The 17,347-nt window shown below is 43.1% G+C and overlaps 1 protein-coding gene across 1 annotated transcript; it reads left to right on the top strand.

Annotated features, from left to right (window-relative positions):
* Window positions 1,057-1,889, top strand: LOC102188953 (malignant T-cell-amplified sequence 1). The gene has a single exon (XM_005688140.3). The coding sequence runs from the start codon at window positions 1,200-1,202 to the stop codon at window positions 1,743-1,745; it is 546 nt and encodes a 181-aa protein (XP_005688197.1). The 5' UTR covers window positions 1,057-1,199; the 3' UTR covers window positions 1,746-1,889.

Here is a 17,347-nt window from a genome sequence, read left to right on the forward strand (position 1 = left end):
CAGAGGCATTATTTTGCCAACAAAGGTCCGTCTACTCACAGCTATGCTTTTTCCAGTGGTCGTGTATGGATATGAGAGTTAAGACTATAAAGAAAGCTGAGCGAGGAAAAAGTGATGCTTTTGAACTGTGATGTTGGAAAAGACTCTTGTGAGTCCCTTGGACTACAAGGAGATCCACCCAGTCCATCCTCAAGGAAATCAGTCCTGATTGTTCATTTAAAGGTCTGATGCTGAAGCTGAAACTCCAATACTCTGGCCACTTGATGTTAAGAACTAACTCATTTGAAAAGACCCTGATACTGGGAAAGACTGAAGGCAGGAGTAGAAGGGGACGACAGAGAAGGAGATGGCTGGATGGCATCACCGACTCAATGGACTTGAGTTTGAGTAAACTCCAGGAGTTGGTGATGGACTGGGACTCCTGGCGTGCTGCAGTCCATGGGGTCGCAAAGAGTTGGACACGGATGAGCAACTGAACTGAAGTGAGCTGAATAAGGACCGAAATCCTAACTGTAACATTCGCATTCCTCCTGGGCATAGAGCCCCTTCTCTCCGAGTGCAGGTGGAGAGAAAGGGGAAGGTGACGAACAGCAACTGTAAATGAGTACTCGGGCCTGCGCTAGACGAAATCGGCGAGCTTGAGAGACCGCGAAGAGGAGTAACCGCCAGGGCGCAACTCCTCGCCGCGACCGGGAGGAGGGGGAGGGCTTACCGCTCCGGGTTCCTCCGGTTCCCGGCCGGGTTAACAGGACGGGAACAGTTTCAGAAATGGAAACCAGCCCCCGCCTCCCCCCACCCCCGCCCCCCGCCTCCCCCCACCCCCCGCCTCCCCCCACCCCCCGCCTCCCCCCACCCCCCGCCTCCCCCCACCCCCCGCCCCTAATCTCTTCTTACAGCAAAAATAACCGCTCTTCCTCCCCTCCCTCAAGTCCCGCCCTTTCACCCACCAGGCTCCGAAGAAGAACCCACGACCCCTAGAAAGCCGCCGAGCGCGCGGCCGGGCGGTGGAAGTAGACGTGCCGGAAAGTCGTGTGCCGGAAGGTCGTAAAGCGCGCGCCTCTTCCGGTTAACGACAGCCGTGCCTAGCGTCCCCTCCGGCAGCCGATCCCGGGTAAGCGTCTCCGCCGGACTCCTGGTAGTTCAGTTTTCTCCCCGCTTCCCGGCCACGATTTTCTGGTCGCCCTCTTTACCCCTGCATCATGTTCAAGAAATTTGATGAAAAAGAAAACGTGTCGAACTGTATCCAGTTGAAAACTTCCGTTATTAAGGGCATTAAGAACCAGTTGCTGGAGCAGTTTCCCGGCATCGAACCGTGGCTGAACCAAATCATGCCAAAGAAGGATCCGGTCAAAATAGTGCGATGCCACGAGCACATAGAAATCCTCACGGTGAACGGGGAGCTGCTGTTCTTCAGGCAAAGGGAAGGGCCCTTCTACCCAACGCTGAGGCTGCTGCACAAGTATCCGTTCATCCTGCCCCGCCAGCAGGTGGACAAGGGAGCCATCAAATTCGTGCTCAGCGGAGCCAACATCATGTGCCCAGGCCTGACCTCGCCGGGGGCACGCCTCTTCCCCGCTGCAGTGGACACGGTGGTGGCGATCATGGCGGAGGGAAAGCAGCACGCTCTGTGCGTGGGCGTCATGAAGATGTCCGCGGACGAGATCGAGAAAGTCAACAAAGGAATCGGCATCGAGAACATCCATTACCTCAATGACGGGCTGTGGCACATGAAGACATACAAGTGAGCCTGGGAGGACGCGCGCCTGATGCCCCGCCGACCTCGTGCCCAGCCTGTGTCTTTGTGACGCCAGGGAGGCAGCTCCTCAGTGCTTAAGACATTCAGGGGACACTAGAAAAGGAGAAAGGCCAAGTAAAAGTTTTGGAACGAACCCCTCTGTCTGTGTGTGTGTCATTTGTCTGTGTGCCTGTGAGTGTGTTTGTGTCCACGGCAGTGGTCAGTTTAGATTTCCTGTCTTGTTGGTCTGAGCAGGTATTCATTGGAACAGGCTCATTATCTCCCTCAGAAAAGTGGATTTCAAAGTCAAGAGCGTGCACTTGATAGACGGACCCTAGTGAGTGAAAAGGTAGGGGAAAATGCCGAGGGACTTCCCTGGTGGTCTAGGAATTAACACTGCCGCTTCCACTGCATTGGGCTCAGATTCCATCCCTGGTGCGGGGAGCTAAGAACATACCCTGAGGCTAAAACAACTGAGTGGAGAGAGGCCCGAAACAACTCTGTTCATGACTGCTTTAATGGGTGAATACTAGATACAAAATCCGGTACAAAGTAAACGTCAGACTTTGTTGGTTGTCCACCCAGCGAACATTATTCCTGCTTTTTCCTTCTTGGTGGTGGAAACGTGGGTCCATCCCTTGCCTACAGGAGTCTGGAAAATGGTCATTAGTCCAGGCCTATCATGGTGGGTGGTCTATTTCCCTAGGAGATGGACTCATTTGTGGGTTGGCATGGGGCCCTAAGGCCAAGCAGGATCTTCTGTTTAGGAAAAATAGGGTCCCTCCTCCCCTGGTTTTGAGTCATTTATAGCTGGGTGAGTGACCTGCGTTAGGAGGGGCAACTGAAAAAAAAAAATCTTGGGGAGAAACTCTCCCTTGGATGGCAAATGATTTTGTTCTTGCTAAACATACACCCACACACCCTTGATAATAGTCTGAAGGTGGTTATGTTGAAAATAGAAAATAATAGTGCCCTTGTTGACTTATGAACTGATGATTAATCAACTATGCAGACTCCTTATGTTGAGACTTCTTAAGGGATGTGACTAAATTCTGTGAAATGAAAAAATTTTTCTTGTAGATTGATTCATTTTTACTTAAGTTTTCTGAAATTTAAATCTATAAAGAGCTCAGTTTTTATAGGGAGGCATCATAGACCCCTAACTGAAAAATATTTTAAGTGGGGATAAAATAAGTCAGCTGAAAAATTCATTGGTGTCCTTCATATGAGCAGTTTCAGTGAAATGCACATGAATGCCAGATAAATTGCAGTAGATTTAGGGGTGAAAGGGGAAGAGTAGGTTAAGATGTGGGAGTCCACACTTAATGTTATTACTTAGAGAACTTGGGGAATTGAAAGGTGGGTGAAAGAAGGTTGTAGTCAAGATACTGTTTTGGAGCTTATTTGCTGTTGTTATTTTAATTGTGTTTTTTTCTTTTTTCTTTCTTGTGGCATGTTTGTTAGTGGGCTGAGTATATTTGTATGCTGAGGGGAGAGACTGACTAAATGAGGAAGGCTTGGTGGGGATGTAGTCTGGAATAGGAGAGCAGGAAGGAGTGGCCCCAGAAGCAGGGTTCTAGGATGGCCACTGTCCTCAGAGATCTGCACGTTCGGGTTGTCTCCTTTCACCACAGGCTTGTCACGGAACAGCTCTTAAACACTCCTCTTCAAAACAGTGTTTTTCTCCTCAAAGGAGTAGGGCTTTTGCCCCTATTAATTCTCCACCCCTGTCAGCAACATTAACTCTGGTCACTGGTGGATCACTGTGGAGGGTCTCTAAACTCATGATGATCCTCTGGAGCACTCACATATCCGATGAACACCAATGGAGACAGCCAAGCCAGCAACCTCACAGTTTTGTTTTGTTTGTTTGTTTTTTTTTAACATACTCTGACGATCTCCACAAAACGCTGAACACGGACTTTGTGGATCTGCTCTAAGCTGCCTTCTTTCAGGTCTCTTCAATTCTTTTTCTTCTCTGCCCCTCTGGCTCGTCTGATCCTATTGGATGCTAATGATATACTTTTGAACAACTCAGGATGGAAAGCCTGTATACACAGTGGAAATCAGATGGAGGTCAAGAATTCTATGAACTTCATGAAATTTCAGGAAAATTTGGTGTGTGTGTGTGTATGTGTAGATAACTGTGCTTGGGAAATTATTGTCTGCATTGATCATGTGTTTAAGGTGATCTGTGAGCCTAAAGGATATTGTGCGTGATTAGAAGAGGATCCCCTCTACTTCCTTTCTGCTACTGCCAGGGCCTCGTTCAATGATAGGGATGCTGGATAATGATATACAAATTATAGTCACATCTTAACACAATAATCTACCCACCACAGTGCTCTGTAACCCAGAATAGTTCAACAAACATTACTGGGTATTCCTTTAGGTTCAGACACTGGGCTAGAAGTGAGGGACTGAAATAGAAACATAATATTACTTTAACTGTTTTCTAGAAGGTTGGCCTTGTTAGGGAGGCAAACTTAGATAATGTCACTTTCCTATGTTTGTATATGTATTTAACCTTCCCTGGTGGCTCAGAGGTAAAGAATCTGCCTGCAATGCAGGAGACACAGGTTCAATCCCTGGGTTAGGAAGATCCCCTGGAGAAGGAAATGGCAACCCACTTCAGTATTCTTGCCTGAGAAATCCCATGGACAGGAGCCTGGCAGTCTACAGGGTCGCAAGAGTCAGGCATGACTTAAGAGACTAAACCATCACCACCATCTAAACTAATATTGTAAATGCCTGAATTACCTATGATGAAACAGCATGAGTGAATGAGGAAAAATTGTCTCTCCCTAGAGAATCAAAGGGAGAAGGCGATGGCACCCCACTCCAGTACTCTTGCCTGGAAAATCCCATGGATGGTGGAGCCTGGTAGGCTGCAGTCCATGGGGTTGCTAAGAGTCGGACACGACTGAGCGACTTCCTTTCACTTTTCACTTTCATGCATTGGAGAAGGAAATGGCAACCCACTCCAGTGTTCTTGCCTGGAGAATCCCAGGGACGGGGGAGCCTGGTGGGCTGCCCTCTATGGGGTCGCACAGAGTCGGACACGACTGAAGCAACTTACCAGCAGTAGCAACAAGAAAGAGTGAGACATGAACAATATTACATTTTGGGTAGATGATATAGGTAAAAATAGATCCGGGGGGCTGAGACTGGAAAAACTAATATTGCAGTGTGGCAGATATAAAAGGCAAAAAATGATTTGGCACTGGTGAAAAGGATTTGAGTTATTCTTAAAATATTTGCAGAGGAAATTTTCCTAGGACGTTAAAGGAACTGCCAGCCACTTGAGAAGAAATGGATAATAGTGTTATATCTATTAAAGTACATAACTGTTTGCGCTTACGTTTTTTCAAACAGGATCTTCACTGGGTGGTCCAGTCATTAAGACTCTAGGCTTCCTCTGCAGAGGGCACTGGTTCCATCCCTGATGGGGAGCAAAGGTCCCACATGCCCCACAGTGTGGCAAAAAAAAAAAAAAAATCTTCCAGATCCGGAATGTTTCAGTAGTAAGTTCTACCAAACATTTCAGGAAGAAATCATTAAAAATTTACATAATTTCTTCTACAATAAAGAGGTTTGGGAGACAACTTCCAACTCATTTTATGAGGCCAGCAGTACCGAAAAATCCAAAGACAGCAAACCTCCCTGTGAAACTATGGACCAACATCCTTCTCTCAGTTCAGTTCAATTCAGTCGCTCAGTCGTGTCCAACTCTTTGGGACCCCATGAACCGCAGCACACCAGGCCTCCCTGTCCATCACCAACTCCCGGAGTACACCCAAACCCATGTCCATCGAGTCAGTGATGCCATCCAACCATCTCATCCTCTGTCGTCCCCTTCTCCTTCTGCCCTCAATCTTTCGCAGCATCAGGGTCTTTTCCAGTGTGTCAGCTCTTCGCATCAGGTGGCCAAAGGATTGGAGTTTCAGCTTCAGCATCAGTCCTTCCAATGAACACCCAGGACTGATCTCCTTTAGGATGGACTGGTTGGATCTCCTTGCAGTCCAAGGGACTCTCAAGAGTCTTCTCCAACTCCACAGTTCAAAAGCATCAATTATTTGGCACTCAGCTTTCTTTATAGTCCAACTCTCACATCCATACATGACCACTGGAAAAACCATAGCCTTGACAACATCCTTCTTTATATAAATGCAAATACTGTTTACAAAATGAGCAAACTGTGCCCAGAAATATGTAAAAACTGCAAAATGTGTTTATTCAGGAAATGGAAGGCTGATTAAATATTTGAAATCAATGTAATGTATCATATTAATAGATTAAAGAAGAAAACAAGATGCAGGAAAAAAAAATTGACATAGTTCACTATTAATTCATTCACTAAAAGAAATCTTCCTTAACCTAATGAAGTGGATGTATAAAATACCTGTAGCTCACATGTATTGGTGAAAGACTGAATGCTCTTTTCCTAAAATCAGGAACAGGACAGAAATCTATATCAGTCATCTTAGATATGAAACAAAGGAATAAAATGCTTATAATAATAGGCTTATATCTTGTGTAGATATTACACATATGTATGTGTGTAATTAGAATATATGTCTATTCACAGACAATTGAGTAGAAAATCCAAAGGAATGAAGAAAATAAACTGCTAGAACAGATGTGTGAGGTTAGCAAATCAGTATTGTAAAATCAATTGCATGTCTACAGGCTAGCAATGAATAATTGTTGAAGTTTAAAAATAAGCCAGTTTCACTAGCACAAAATAACTCGAGATCCTTAAGTATCAATCTAATAGTATATGCTTGATCTGTATGCCCAAGCCACAAAACACGAATGAAACACTGAAAGGGCGCTTTCATAAACTGGTTTGATCTGTTCAGGAACAGGAAGGCTGAATAAGGTGATAACTCAATTTTCCCCAAGTTAATAAAGAAATTTAATACAAGTTGAGTTAAAATCACACAGGTTTTTCATAAGAATTGACAAACTATTTCTAAAATTTTAATGGCAATTCAAAAGGACAGGACTGTTAGCCCAAACCATTTTGAAAAAGGAGAACAAAGTTGGAGAGCTCACATGTCCAGATGGTAAGGATTCCTATGAATCTGCTGTAGATGGTGCGGTCTTAGCAAAAGGATAGGCTCATGAATCGAGGGAGCTGAGAAGTGTCCAGAAATGCACCTGCTAAATATTGTTAGTTGATTTTCTACAGTTTCAGAGGTAATTCCATTGAGGAAGAATAGTCTTCTCAACAAATGCTACTAGGGACATCCATATGCAAAAATATTGAACTTTGGCCCTTACTCTGCAATGTATACAAGAGTTAACTCAAAATGCATTGTAGACCTAAATGTTAAAGCGTATCAAATTTCTGGAAATAACCATAGGAGAAAAGCTTTGTGACGTTGTGAAAGTTGCTCAGTCGTGTCCGACCCTTTGCATGGGCTATAATCCTGCCAGGCTCCTCTGTCCATGGAATATTCCAGTCAAGAATTCTGGAGTGGGTAGCCATTCCCTTGGTCAAGGGATCTTCCTGACTCAGGGACTGAACCCAGGTCTTCTGGGTTGCAGGAGTTTCTTTGCAGGAAACTGCCAGGAAATTGCAGGCAGTTTCTTTACTGTCTGAGCCACCAGGGAAGCCCTTGTGACCTCAAGTTTAGCAAAGATTTCCTAGATATAAAACCAAAAATCTTTTGCCTAAATGAAGAAATAGAATTAACCAAAATTAAAAACTGAGTTTGTAAAGACACTGTTAAGACAAGGAAAAGGCAAACCATATTCTACGTATTTGTTTCTTATCAACGCATATATTTAATAAGCTGTGAGCGTTCAGAATTCAATGATGATAAAGCAGAAGCAATAAAAAACAGGCAAAAAGGTTTGAACAGACACTTCGCCAAATTAGATATATGAATAGCAAATAAGCACGTGAAAGGATGCTTACCATCTTTAATCATTAGAGAAATTCAAATTAAACCACAGTGAGATCCACTACATTTGAACAACAACAACAGAAAAGGCCGACTGTGTAAATGTTGACAGAAATACTCAGCAAACAAAACTCATCCGTTGCTGCTGGGAACACAAGTGGTGCAGCCAGCCATGGAAAGATACGTTAACAGTGTCTGTAGCTGTAATCCCCCCCAAACTTGAAACACATAAAGGAATGTTCTTATCATCGTCATATACTTACCCATTCTCAATCTTCATTTGACTAGGATTTTTTTTTAACAACAAACATATTACAAATAATGATCAATACAGATTTTGAATATTATATTTCAGATCCTAAAGATTAATGATAACAAGCATGTTAGCACATTTTTTCACCTCTGTGCACTTTCTCATTCTTTTGAAGATCGAGTCTGCATTAATCCCAGGACCACAGTTCTTCAGTTCATCCTCACATGATAAACTCCAGGAAAACTTTAAAACACGTATAAAAAGCATGATTGCAGTTCTTGTATGCTTTTTCAGCAGAGCCAAATTCAGGGTATAATTATTTTCTTTAAAAATTCAGTTGACTCAACATATTTTCAAAGGAGGAAATTCCAAGGCTCTGAAAAGCACATCTGTGTTACAGAGGAAACATTTTCTAAGCAGGAAAAGTCTTTCTGACTCTGCAAAGCATCACAATTTCAATCCAACGTTTTGGGGTTATCTTCGTTGAAAGACTTTCTCCTTCAGTCCAAATGATGTAAGAAGGGAGGCAAACAAGTCATGGTCATGTCAGAAGCTCAGCCAAACAAACGTGGAAACTAGATGTGGTATTAAATGGCTTTCCTCGGGCAAAATAATGCTTTTAAAAGTAAGCCCTGCTTTTCTGGTGTGTTGAAGACTTGCACTGATGATGACCAAAGCTTTCAGAACAATGAAGTAAGCAGATCCTCTACAGACACACCGACTATTGGTAGTTATGTCTCTATTCTTTTGAGGTCAAATGACAGTCGATCCTTTTAAATTTGTATTTATCTGTACATTTCAATAAAAAATCTATGATGATGAAAAAGGCATAACAACATGAGTGACCGTCAAGAGAATTATGCTAAGTGGGACACAGTCTTAAAACTGTTGCAGATTCTCAGGCCAAAGAGAACTGTGGTCTGTTTGCTGTGTTTATCAATTATGTGGTCTTGTTTTTTTTTTTTTTTCTTTCTGATGAACCTTCCAAGTTGTACTAGGTGTCAACGAAATATTAGTAACAACCTCAAAGTTGAGAGTTTTTTTATTTGGTGGGAATGTTTAGGACCCCAAGATGGGGGACGGGGAAACAGCATCTCAGTAGCTCTGAGAAAACTGCTCCAAGGAGGCAGGAAGGGGAGTCAGGCTGTATATAAATTTGCAACAAAGGGAGCAGTCAGTCTGAACATTAAAGATCAGATATCAAGTTAAGGAACTTAGTGTTCTAGGTATGGGAAGATGCCAGACTTTGGGTTCACTGAATCCGTTCCTTTCATCACACCTCGGCTATCTGGGGCCAAATTCTGTTTCCTTGTTCACCTTAAGGAATGGCAGGTGTGGCAGATGGCTGATTCGTGCATTCCCCCAGCTCCTCAGCAGTCACTGTAGGGGCTGGAGGCATCTGCTGGATCCCACTTTGGTGAGCCCTCATTCACATTTGAACGCCAGAAATCCCTGTTGGCTGTGACATTTCTTGTTTATTGATATGTCAGGAGACATTTTCATTCCACATAGGACACTTTTGAGAATCTGCAGGAAGGTTTACAGTATCACTCTTAATTACAGGTCAAGCACCACTTCAGGAATGTGATTTGAAAATGAACCCTTAACCAAGTGATGCCATCATTCTGGTGATGCACCAAAGAGGCTTTGGTTTATCGCTTTGGTAACAATTCAGTTAATGTACTCTTACTTGCAATTAAAGGATGCTATTTCAGACTAGCTATTTGTAGATGGATGCAGAGAAATTCCCTGAGCTGTGGGTACTTCCCCACAGGATCAGGTGGGGACTAATCCGTAGCTGCTAACAATTTTTATTCTATCCATCTTTTCCTAGTGCTATTCGCACAAATCCATGTCCCCAAGGCACAGTGAGGCCAAACACATGGAAACATCACAGTCTGGAACAGAAAAGGGGTTACTCCAGGGCCTTGCAGGGAGATGAGTGGCTCCTGACCTAAAAAGCCCTGAGCTCCCTGAAGGGTTTCCTCAAAGCACTTTCAAAAGCCCCGTGAGGGAGAGGGTGTCTCAGGGTTTGAGATCAGCTCTGTGCGCAGTTCTCTGATTGACTGATAGTGAGATAGCAGGGTGGTGTCACCAGGGTTAACATTGTCAGTCCTCAGGGTCCAGGAGGCTTGGGGCAGTGTGCTCATGGTCGTCAAGCAGTTGTTCAGTCGCTCAGTCGTGTTCAACTCTTTGTGACCCCATGGACTGCAGGTTTCCCTATCCATCACCTTCTCCCAGAGTTTGCTCAAACTCGTCCATTGAGTCGGTGATGCCATCCAACCATCTCATCCTCTGTCACCCCCTTCTCCTCCTGCCCTCAGTCTTTCCCACCTTCAGGGTCTTTTCCAGTGAGTTGGCTCTTCACATCAGGTGGCCAAAGTATTGAAGCTTCAGCTTCAGCATCAGTCCTTCCACTGAAAATTCAGGGTTGATTTCCTTTAGGATTGACTAGTTTGATCTCCTTGCAGTCCAAGGGACTCTCAAGAGTCTTCTCCAACACCACGATTTGAAAGCATCAATTCTTCAGTGCTCAGCTTTTTTATGGTCCAACTCTCACATCTGTACATGACTACAGCAAAAACCATAGCTTTGACTAGACAGACCTTTGTCATCAAGCAGTTAACATTTATCATTTGGTGGAGGGTTTTCACATCTGTAAAACAACTCAGGAAATGTGCATCAGATACCATTATCTATTCACTAGGTACTTTTCAGAGAGGCGCTAAAGCAGAGGATACGGGGAAGGCCTGTTCCGGGAAGGTCCATGGAGTCCTGCTCAGTTCCAGTTCCTCTTTTCCCAAACCTTCACAGCCCTTTCTCTGCAACCTCCCCCTCTCTCCATATAACCTTTAACATATCCATAATTTATGAGACCAACTGAGATAGGGTTATAACCTCCTTTTTGGTGTTGACAACTTGAGGCACTGAGAGGCTAGGCTAATTACCCAAATCACAGAGCCCCTGAATGATGGAGCTGGGGTGGGTTTGAAACATCTGACTCCAGAATCTGGGCACTCATCTGTAGAAGACACGACAGTATTTCCCCACGAGATCTGACCTGCCTTTTCACTTGTTACCTCACCCCCAGGGACATGCAAGAACCTCTGTTAGTTTCCTCTTACTGAGAAAAAAAAAAGTCACAGGCTCTCAATTTTTGTCTCCAAAAGCGGACCATCCCATCTCTCCAGTCCAGCCAACCTGGTTTTCTCACTCTCTCACACTTTTTGTGGACATTTTGGAGTCAAGCTTAGGTTCGAATTATTTATTCCCTTATCTTGAGTTTTCTCTTCCCTGTTGACTTAATTATATTATCGCTTTTCTTCAGAATTTAATGAAGGCTCTGCATTTCCTCTATTAGATTCTCTTTGATTCTTCCCTTCACCTAAAACTGTATCTTCTGAAATCTTAAGAGAACCTCATGTCTGTACATCTCATTTTGCCATTTTATCACTAAGGCCTCAGGGAATCAAATAAGAGCTTTATCGGTTGTCATCTACTAGCAAAAACAATGCTGTGGATGTTAGGATGGCAACACTGCATAAAACAGGGATTTTTACAGTGAACTTATTGGGTTGGCCCCAAAGTTCATCCGAATTTTCTGTAACATCTTAGGTAAACATCTTCACTTTATTATAGGGACTAGCCTGGTAGTCCAGTGGTTAAGACTCTGCACTTCCATTGCAGAGGGCATGGGTTCAAAGCCTGCTTGGGGAACTAAGAGTCCATATGTTGTGTAGTGTGGCTCCCCGAAAATGGATGTTGTAATTCAGGTAAGATAAAATCAGTGCAAAAATTTAGCTTTACAAGAAACTCACCCCCCACCAAAAAAAGAAAAGAAAAAGAAATACCAAAAAAGAATAAAATGTGAGGTGTATAATTTTTCACATCAAACTGTAGTTCAGGGATAGATTATATATATTCGTGTATTTGAATACCTAAAAATTAAGAAATATGTGATATACAATATGCAAAAAATCTAAAGTGTGAACTTATAGTAAAATGGGTTTTTGGTATATTCTATTAGAATATTATAATGTAATAATAAACAATGAACAAAAAACACTTTTATGAAACTCATTCCTCAATTTTAATACACAACCCAATTATCAGTAATAATGGAGAAAACCTTGATATTTCTTGTAGCTTAAAAAAAAATTATGGTTCTTCCTTTTAGACCTACAGCCTGAACTCTAAATAAGAATTAGCTAATTTTAACATTATAAAATGCTCTTTTAATTAAGGGCTGCACACTGGATATTTCTTGTTCAGAGACTTTACACAGGAAAGGACCCCTCCCCACTGCTCCAGTCCTTCACCACGCTACACACATCATGTCTTTTCATTTAAAACAAGTATTTCAAGCAAGGTAATAATATTGGAATAGAGGAGAGTCTATTTTGACTCCATGCTGGATCTGTTTCTTTGACTTTAAACCTTATTTTTCTGTCATTTTTGTTATTATAATCGTACACAGTGTTGTTGTTGTTCAGTCATTAAGCCCTTTCCAATTCTTTGCAACCCCATGGACTGCAGCACCCCAGGCTTCCCTGTCTTACACTGTCTCCCAGAGCTTGCTCAAACTCATGTCCATTGAGTTGATGATGCCACCCAACCATCTCATCCTGTCACCCCTTTCTCCTGCCCTCAATCTTTCCCAGCATCACCGTCTTTTCCAATGAGTTGGCTCTTCACTTCAGGTGGCCAAAGTATTGGAACTTCAGCTTCAGCATCAGTCCTTCAGTTGAAAATTCAGGGTTGATTTCCTTTAGAATTTCCTGGTTTGATCTCCTTGCAGTCCAAGGGACTCTCAAGAATCTTCTCCAACACCGCAGTTCAAAAGTATCAATTCTTTAGTGCTCAGCCTTCTTTATGGTCCAAGTTTCACATCCATACATGACTACTGGAAAAACCATAGCTTTGACTATATAGACCTTTGTTATAGATAGTAGGACACAATAGTTAACTATAAGAGGCTTACATATAGTTGAGGAGTCAGACTGTATGTACTTACATACAATAATAATACTGGAATGTTATGGAAATGCTAAATGCATGGCACAGACTAGTTAACTAAGGTCCGTCTAGTCAAGGCTATGGTTTTTCCTGTGGTCATGTATGGATGTGAGAGTTGGATTGTGAAGAAGGCTGAGCACCGAAGAATTGATGCTTTTGAACTGTGGTGTTGTAGAAGACTCTTGAGAGTCCCTTGGACTGCAAGGAGATCCAACCAGTTCATTCTGAAGGAGATCAGCCCTGGGATTTCTTTGGAAGGAATGATGCTAAAGCTGAAACTCCAGTACTCTGGCCACCTCATGCAAAGAGTTGACTCACTAGAAAAGACTCTGATGCTGGGAGGGATTGGGGGCAGGAGGAGAAGGGGACGACAGAGGATGAGATGGCTGGATGGCATCACTGACTCGATGGACATGAATGTGAGTGAACTCCGGGAGTTGGTGATAGACAGGGAGGCCTGGTGTGTTGCGATTCATTGGGTCACAAAGAGTCGGACACGACTGAGCAACTGAACTGAACTGAACCAGACTGAATGGGGCTGTCTATAATTAAAAATTTAGCAAGCTTGTGGAATTCTTGGCATATGATAAACTCTCAGTAGTAATCATTAAAGTTACTAATATAGTTAAAGCTATGGTTTTTACAATAGTCATGTATGGATGTGAGAGTTGGACCATAAAGAATGCTGAGCACCAGAAAACTGATGCTTTCAAATTGTACTAGAGAAGACTCTTGAGAGTCCCTTGAACAGCAAGGAAAACAAACAAGTTAATCCTAAAGGAAACCAACCCTAAAATATTCGTTGAAAGGACTGATGCTAAAGCTGAAGCTCCAATACTTTGGCCACCTGATGTGAAGAGCCAACTCATTGGAAAAGACCCTGATGCTGGGAAAGACTGAGGGCAAGAGGAGAAAGGGGCAACAGAGGATGAAATGGTTAGATAGCATCACTGGCTCAATAGACATGAGTCTGAGCAAACTCCAGAAGATAATGAAGGACAGGGGGCACTGCCGTTCATGGGTTCGCAGAGAATCATGTATGACTCAGTAACTGAACAAGTTAAAAAAGAAATGAAGTGTGTGTGATTTTCTTCATAGACTTACATTGAGAGAAAGAAACAATAGGTAGAAACATCAGAATGAAGGTTTTTCTGGTGCTATTGTTGTTGCAATTAAGACAAGAAAATAGGAAAACTTTGCATTAGTAAAATGGAAACAAAAGCAGAGGAGTCAAGGATTTTACTTACAATGGCCATGGATAAGGTGTGTTTGGCAAAAAAAAAAAAAAAAAAAAAAAAAGGAACAGGAGAAGAGGAAGGAGGTGATGGAAAGGACGGAGCTCCTGTGCTAGCTTAGGTCTCTGGCTGCATCACCACTAGCAACAGTAACCATAGTGCCTAGAGGTCATAGGCGCAGTGTGAGTCAGAGGTCAGGTTGAGGATGGAGGCTTTGAGCAGCCCCTCGTGGTCCAGGAGGCCTCCTGTTTTCAGCGGGGTGGGTTAAACCTCATAGCACACGCCTCTTGATGGGGTGCCATGCAACGAGGGCCACCCACGTGTGCAGCTCTTCCTGTTTCCATGGTTCCTGAGGATTTATTTCCTCTCTGAACATGCATCGCTCATTATGAATGTGGAGATCACATTCCTGACATGAATGTGAATTCTAGGAGGTAAAGGTAAGCCACTTTAAAATCAAGGTGAACCAGTCTGACATTGGCCCGAGGCCCGAAGCCAAGGTACTCGCATTGGTGCTGGGAGAGGGACTTGAAACCGTGCTTGACATTCACATAATGAGCTAGAAATGTCAATTGCTGCTCGAGGTAAACATTTATTTTCCAGAGTAAATGTTACAGCCCCTGCTTTTTATGACCCCGTGTCATTTGAGCACTTGTCTAAAAGGGTTGAAATACAGCTTGAAGTAGCTTTCATTCCTAAACACAATCCACACACACAAATTTGTGTTTAACTACGAAACCATTTGCTCCACCAGCTCATTGTAATCATCAAAACAGAGAACAGCACACACTTCCTTCATTATTAAAATAAAACAAAACCAGGCGCTTCTCTCTGCCTTAGATTCCTTTTGAATACTAATGTATAAAAGCCCTGATTAAATTAATCTTGGCTGTCACAGTCACACTTGGCAAATGAATCATAAAATAGTTTCCTCTTCATATGACAAGTTGTCCTTGATAGCAAATTGAAATCTTAATAAGGGTTTCTGAAATGCACATGCATATATACATGCCTAATCTCTTTTATTGGAGGGCAATGTCAGAATACAGAGTATTTTTCTTTGTTTTGTTTTTTTGTTTTTTTCTTTTCAAATGGTGAATTTTAAAGAACATCTTCCAGATCTCTTTGTCTGGTAGTTTCAATCAATACCCTTGAATACGTTTAACTTGCCTACAAAATAAATGTTTTGGAAATTTTGCCAGAGCTGCTGGATAATGATTTTTTTAATCACATAAAATTATTTATTAACTATTTAGTTAAATGATAAACATATCAATGATATGAGTCATTCTACCTCTTAGCTTTCCTCAACAGCAGTGTTCCCTCAGGGCTGTGATTTCACATGTCAACTGAAAAAAAAACACACAACTTGAAAGTTGTGGGTTGTTTTATTTGGGGCAAAATGAGGACTGCAGCCTGGGAGACAGTACCTCAGATAGCTTGGAGAGACTGCTCCAAAGAGGTAGTGGAGGAAGGTCGATATGTAAGATTTTGGTGAAGGAGGAGTTCAATGCAAGCAAGCACTTACTTTACAAAAGGTTTTCTGTTAGTCACGAGGAGCTGATGTCACCATTAAGGGATTTAGTGATTTTCTAGATGTGAATAGATACAAGGATTGAGATAATGAAAGCAGTCCCTCAAAATATGTAACTAAAGACCTGTTCCACCAGTTTCCCTGGGGCACAAATTTCCTCACTCTCCACCCTGAATTCCCTTCTGGGGGTGTTGAAGGTTGGCAGCTGCAGCAACACAGGGTTCAATCTCCAGAAGTGGATTAAAAATGCCCTCGTTATTATTCACTCAGTGGCAGATGATCTTGGCAAGTGCCAATTTGTAGTTGACACACATGAAGAAATCAGAGACCAATTACAAGACCAGATTCCCGCTAGCTGTCCAGATCTGGAGATGCAGCTGTCAAGATGGGGAGACGTTGGTAGAAAGACACATTGGGAAACAGGCAGAGACTTATAGCTTCAACTCTGACAAGTAAAGAGCTTGAAAGTTGTCATTAGCATCTTCAGATCAGGAAAAAAGATGAACTAACTGGAAAAAAAAGAAAAAAACCTTGATGAAGTCTCAGGTGTAGGTACCACTCCAAACTCTGGAGAAAAAGGTGAACTTGGAGAATGAGAGTCCAGACCTGCTTACCTGGAATAGAACCCTCTGGAACCATAAACTGGTAGTGATACTTAAATTATATTTTTGTTGAATTTCTGGAAGCAGAGGGTGGACTAGCTTGAGAATGAGAGGTTGATGGAGACCACAGAAAAGGGCTTTTCCTCCAGGAGCTCTGTGAAGAGCCGAGGAATAGCCCCTTGTGGCTCTGGTGGGGAGAAGGGTGTTTGAGAAAGACACTCAAGTGTTCTCACGAACAGAAGCCTGTTCTGTGGGGAGCAGATTGTCCCAGGGCCTTTTCCCTCTTGGGGGAAGCCAGCTGCCCTGACTCCAGCCCCCGCTTCCAGAAGTTGAGCAGCACATGTGAAAGGCACAGCCCATGGACACCGGCCCAGCAAGAGACTAGGGTTTAACCAGAATGTAACAGAGCACATCCCTGTCCCCACAGTCCCATCAGGGGGGCTCCCGAATGGTAGCAGTAGATTGTAGGGAGCTCAGACTCTATCTAAGGAAGAATTCTAGGGGAGCCATGAAGACAGCAGGGGAGAAAAACCGACAGAAGTAGAGGACTTTGATGTCTCTGGCATGTACAGCTACAACAAACAGCCCGAACCCCATAGGGAAGATCTCTTTAGCTTGGTTCCTATTACCCAGCACATCACGTCTGGCTTTCAATTAAAAAAAAAAAAATCACACGGTGTGCTAAAAGGAAGGAAAATTACAGTCTGGAAAGACAAAAAGAGCATCAGAGATATACTTAGCTACGGGACAGATTCTGGAATGCTTTGAAATCACTACAATTAAGCTCTAATGGAAAAGGTAGACAGCACAGAAGAAGGAATGAATGATACAAGCAGGGAGGTGGGAACTATCCCATGGGCTCGTGATTAGATTAGACACAGACAGGGAAAGAATCACTGAGCTTGAAGGTGCGTCAGCTGAAACGTTCCAAACGAAAATGCAAAGAGGAAAAAAGAAAAAAAATAAGGATGGGAGGGAAGGAGGAAGTGAAGGAGGAAGCAGAACAGTCTCTCTCTTGAAAGCAGGACTCCATCTTGGGCTGGACTGTGGACTTTGAGCT

This window comes from Capra hircus, chromosome 13 (genome assembly GCF_001704415.2).
Source record: "Capra hircus breed San Clemente chromosome 13, ASM170441v1, whole genome shotgun sequence".
Taxonomy (NCBI): Eukaryota; Metazoa; Chordata; class Mammalia; order Artiodactyla; family Bovidae; genus Capra; species Capra hircus.